General features: G+C 31.3%; 1 protein-coding gene across 1 annotated transcript; it reads left to right on the top strand.

Moving 5' to 3' along the window:
- Positions 1-510: 510 nt before the first annotated feature.
- On the top strand, positions 511-1,616 carry LOC148578243 (uncharacterized). The gene is made up of 3 exons (XM_088500727.1): positions 511-798; positions 897-998; positions 1,113-1,616. The coding sequence occupies exons 1-3, from the start codon at positions 511-513 to the stop codon at positions 1,614-1,616; spliced, it is 894 nt and encodes a 297-aa protein (XP_088356853.1).
- Positions 1,617-3,149: the final 1,533 nt, after the last annotated feature.

The following is a 3,149-nucleotide window of genomic DNA, read 5'->3' on the forward strand; positions in this document are numbered from 1 at the left end:
TCACCATCACAATCACCAGCTGAATCACCATATTGTTCACCTATCCAACCTCAGTCATTTGATAATGCTCCTAATAATGAACGAAATTTACATCATGCTCACTCATCGGATGAAAATCATCAAGATGAATCTCTTGCTCAAGAAGGTGAACTTGTCACTCAAGAAGGGCTCTTGAAAATAGAGCCTTTTGGCAATGAGTAAGTACAACAATCAGTTTTCTATTTTAATGTTCTCTCTATATTATTTTTATTATGAATACATGTGTAATTACTCATTATTTGAACTTCTTATAGGTTTAATCCATGTACTGCTGTTCGTCATGTAACAAATGCCATTAAAAGCAAATTTTCAGAATTCTGCCCTTCCTGGAGACATGCTAGTGAGCAAATGCGAGATTTGTGGTTTATTGAATTTAAGGTAAGTATTTATTATCATTTTTTTTGTTATTTTGATATTATACATAGTGGGTAATTCAATGTATATGTTTGTTTTCTTTTATAGAAAAATTGTATGTGGGAACCTCAACACAATGCAAGAATTCGTCAAATTTTTGAGATTAAAGGGAGTAATCGATTAAGATCATTGATGAATCAGAAGAGACGCAATTATTCAAAAGACCCTAACCATGTACCAAAATATATTCCTGAACCCGTTTGGCGTCAACTATTACATTATTTTGCTACAGATTCAAAATTTAAGAACTGGTCAGCAGCAAATACTGTGAATCGAGCATCAAATGCTGGAAGTTCTATGCATACTGGTGGTTCCATATCTATTGGTGAACATGCACGCAGAATGGTAAGATAAAAATAGTTTATTTATAGTCTTATTCTTATTATTTTTGCAATGTTCTCTTATTCTTTTTTTTTCTATCGATTAAAACTGTTATATTATAGGAGAAAGCTACGGGAGTAAAACCTTCTCTAGAAGAAGTTTATACTAAATGCCACACCAAAAAAGACAAAAGTTGGATTGATGAAAGATCTGAGAAAGTCATTGTATGTGATGCTAATTTGTTCTTCTTTTTGTTTTTTTCAACTGCTAATTTTCACTATATGTTAGTATTTGTTCATGGCATATTTAGTTGCGATTAACATGAATTGATTTTGTAGGGTGAATTCAAAAAGCAAAAGACAGAACTTTCTCAAGTAGCTTTATCCTTGGATAATGAGGGAGATGTTGAGGCATCTAAGGAAGGCCTAGATATACCAGATGATTATACTGTTTGGAACGAAGTTGTGACAAAGGGAAAAAAGAAAGCTGCTTTTGGTTTAGGTTCTTTTGGTTTAGATCTCTCTTCAAAGTTGGATTCCAGAAATTGTTCAGAGACATCCAAAGATAATCTAAATATTGAGCAAGAACTTCACATGTGGAAAGAAAAAGCAAAGGAGCAAGAAATGATCAATGAAGAGCAAAAGGTTAAGTTGAAAGATGCTGAGCACAAGTTAAAAGATCAAGGACGTCAACTAAAAGTTCAACAGAAAAGAATTGGTTCTACTGAAAAGACAATTCATGCTTTGTATAAAAAGTTGAATCTCCCACTTCCTTCAACCTTGTCTGATCCTACGGAAGATGAGCTTGGGACAGGCTCTAGTGATGATAACATGAGTGATTGATATTTGGAGTATATGTTTCTTCTGATTTAGATTAAGGAATTTTAGGTGAATTAGTTAGTACATTTTATTTTATTCATGATATTTGACCTTTTTAAAGGCTTTCTTTGTTTTAGTTTAAGTATTTTTTTTCTTATTTTAGTTTGATTACATTTATGGACAAAAGTATTTTAATAATAAATATTTTTTTAACTCTTTTATGGTAATTAACTTTTTCATGATTTTATTATGTGTTTATAATTTGGATGATGTAATATGAAAAAAATGATTATGATGGTCTTAATATAGAAAGCAAATCGAATACAATTTATTTTCTAAAATATTTATCTATTAAATAGCAAATTATTTTGTATGAAAATTATTTGAAATATTATATTAAATTTGTAGAAAATTTGTGCGAAAATAATTGGTTGTTTTGTATGAAATTTGTTTCAAATATTTAAATTCTTTTAAATTAAATTTGTCTGAAATTTAATTGAAAAGAAATATTTGATTTGTCTAAAATTTGTTCGAAAAAAATTTGTTATATTTGACTAAATTCGTTAGAAATTTGTCTGAAATAAAGTATATTTTTTGTTTGAAATTTGTCTGAAATACGTTGTTTTTATGTTAGCTAATCTGTCTGAAATTCGTCTAAAATATATCATAATAGTTAGAAATCTAGCAGATAAATGCCTATTCGAAATCTGTCACAAAATCGTCTGAAAAAATTTCGGACGAAATTTCAGACAAAATTTAAATTAGCAACAAGGCTTTTTGGGACAAAAAAAATCCGTCCCAATTTTGTTTGAAAGAAAAAATTTGTCTATAATTTGTTCGAAATTTATTTCAATTTCGTCTCAAATTCGTCCGAAAAAGCCTTATTTCTAGTAGTGTATTATATATTGCTGGAAAGCCCAGGATGTCTAATTTTTAACGCAATTGAGAGCGCGCCAATTGGGCTTCTGTAGCTTCAGAAAATCCACTTTGAGTGCACAGAGGTCAGAATCCAACAGCATCTGCAGTCCTTTTTCAGCCTCTGAATCATATTTTTGCTCAGGTCCCTCAATTTCAGCCAGAAAATACCTAAAATCACAGAAAAACACACAAACTCATAGTCAAGTCCAGAAGAGTGATTTTTATGTAAAAACTAAAAAAAATATAATAAAAACTAATTAAAATATACTGAAAACATACTAAAAATAATGCCAAAAAGCGTATAAATTATCCGCTCATCAGATACTTATGTAATTCATTGGTGAGAATTTCAGATAAGCGTATGGAGATGCTTTGGTCCTTCTGAATCTCTGCTTTCCTACTGTCTTCATTCAATCATTCATACTCCTTTTCCATGGCAAGCTGTATGTTGGGCATCACCGTTGTCAATGGCTACTTCCCGTTCTCTTAGTGAAAATGGTCCAAATGCGCTGTCACCGCATGGCTAATCATCTGTCGGTTCTCAATCATGTTGAAATAGGATCCATTAATCCTTTTGCGTCTGTCACTACGCCCAACACTCGCGAGTTTGAAGCTCGTCACAGTCATCCCTTCACAGAT

Source organism: Arachis ipaensis, chromosome B1, assembly GCF_059453495.1.
Source record: "Arachis ipaensis isolate K30076 ecotype BB chromosome B1, ASM5945349v1, whole genome shotgun sequence".
NCBI lineage: Eukaryota > Viridiplantae > Streptophyta > Magnoliopsida > Fabales > Fabaceae > Arachis > Arachis ipaensis.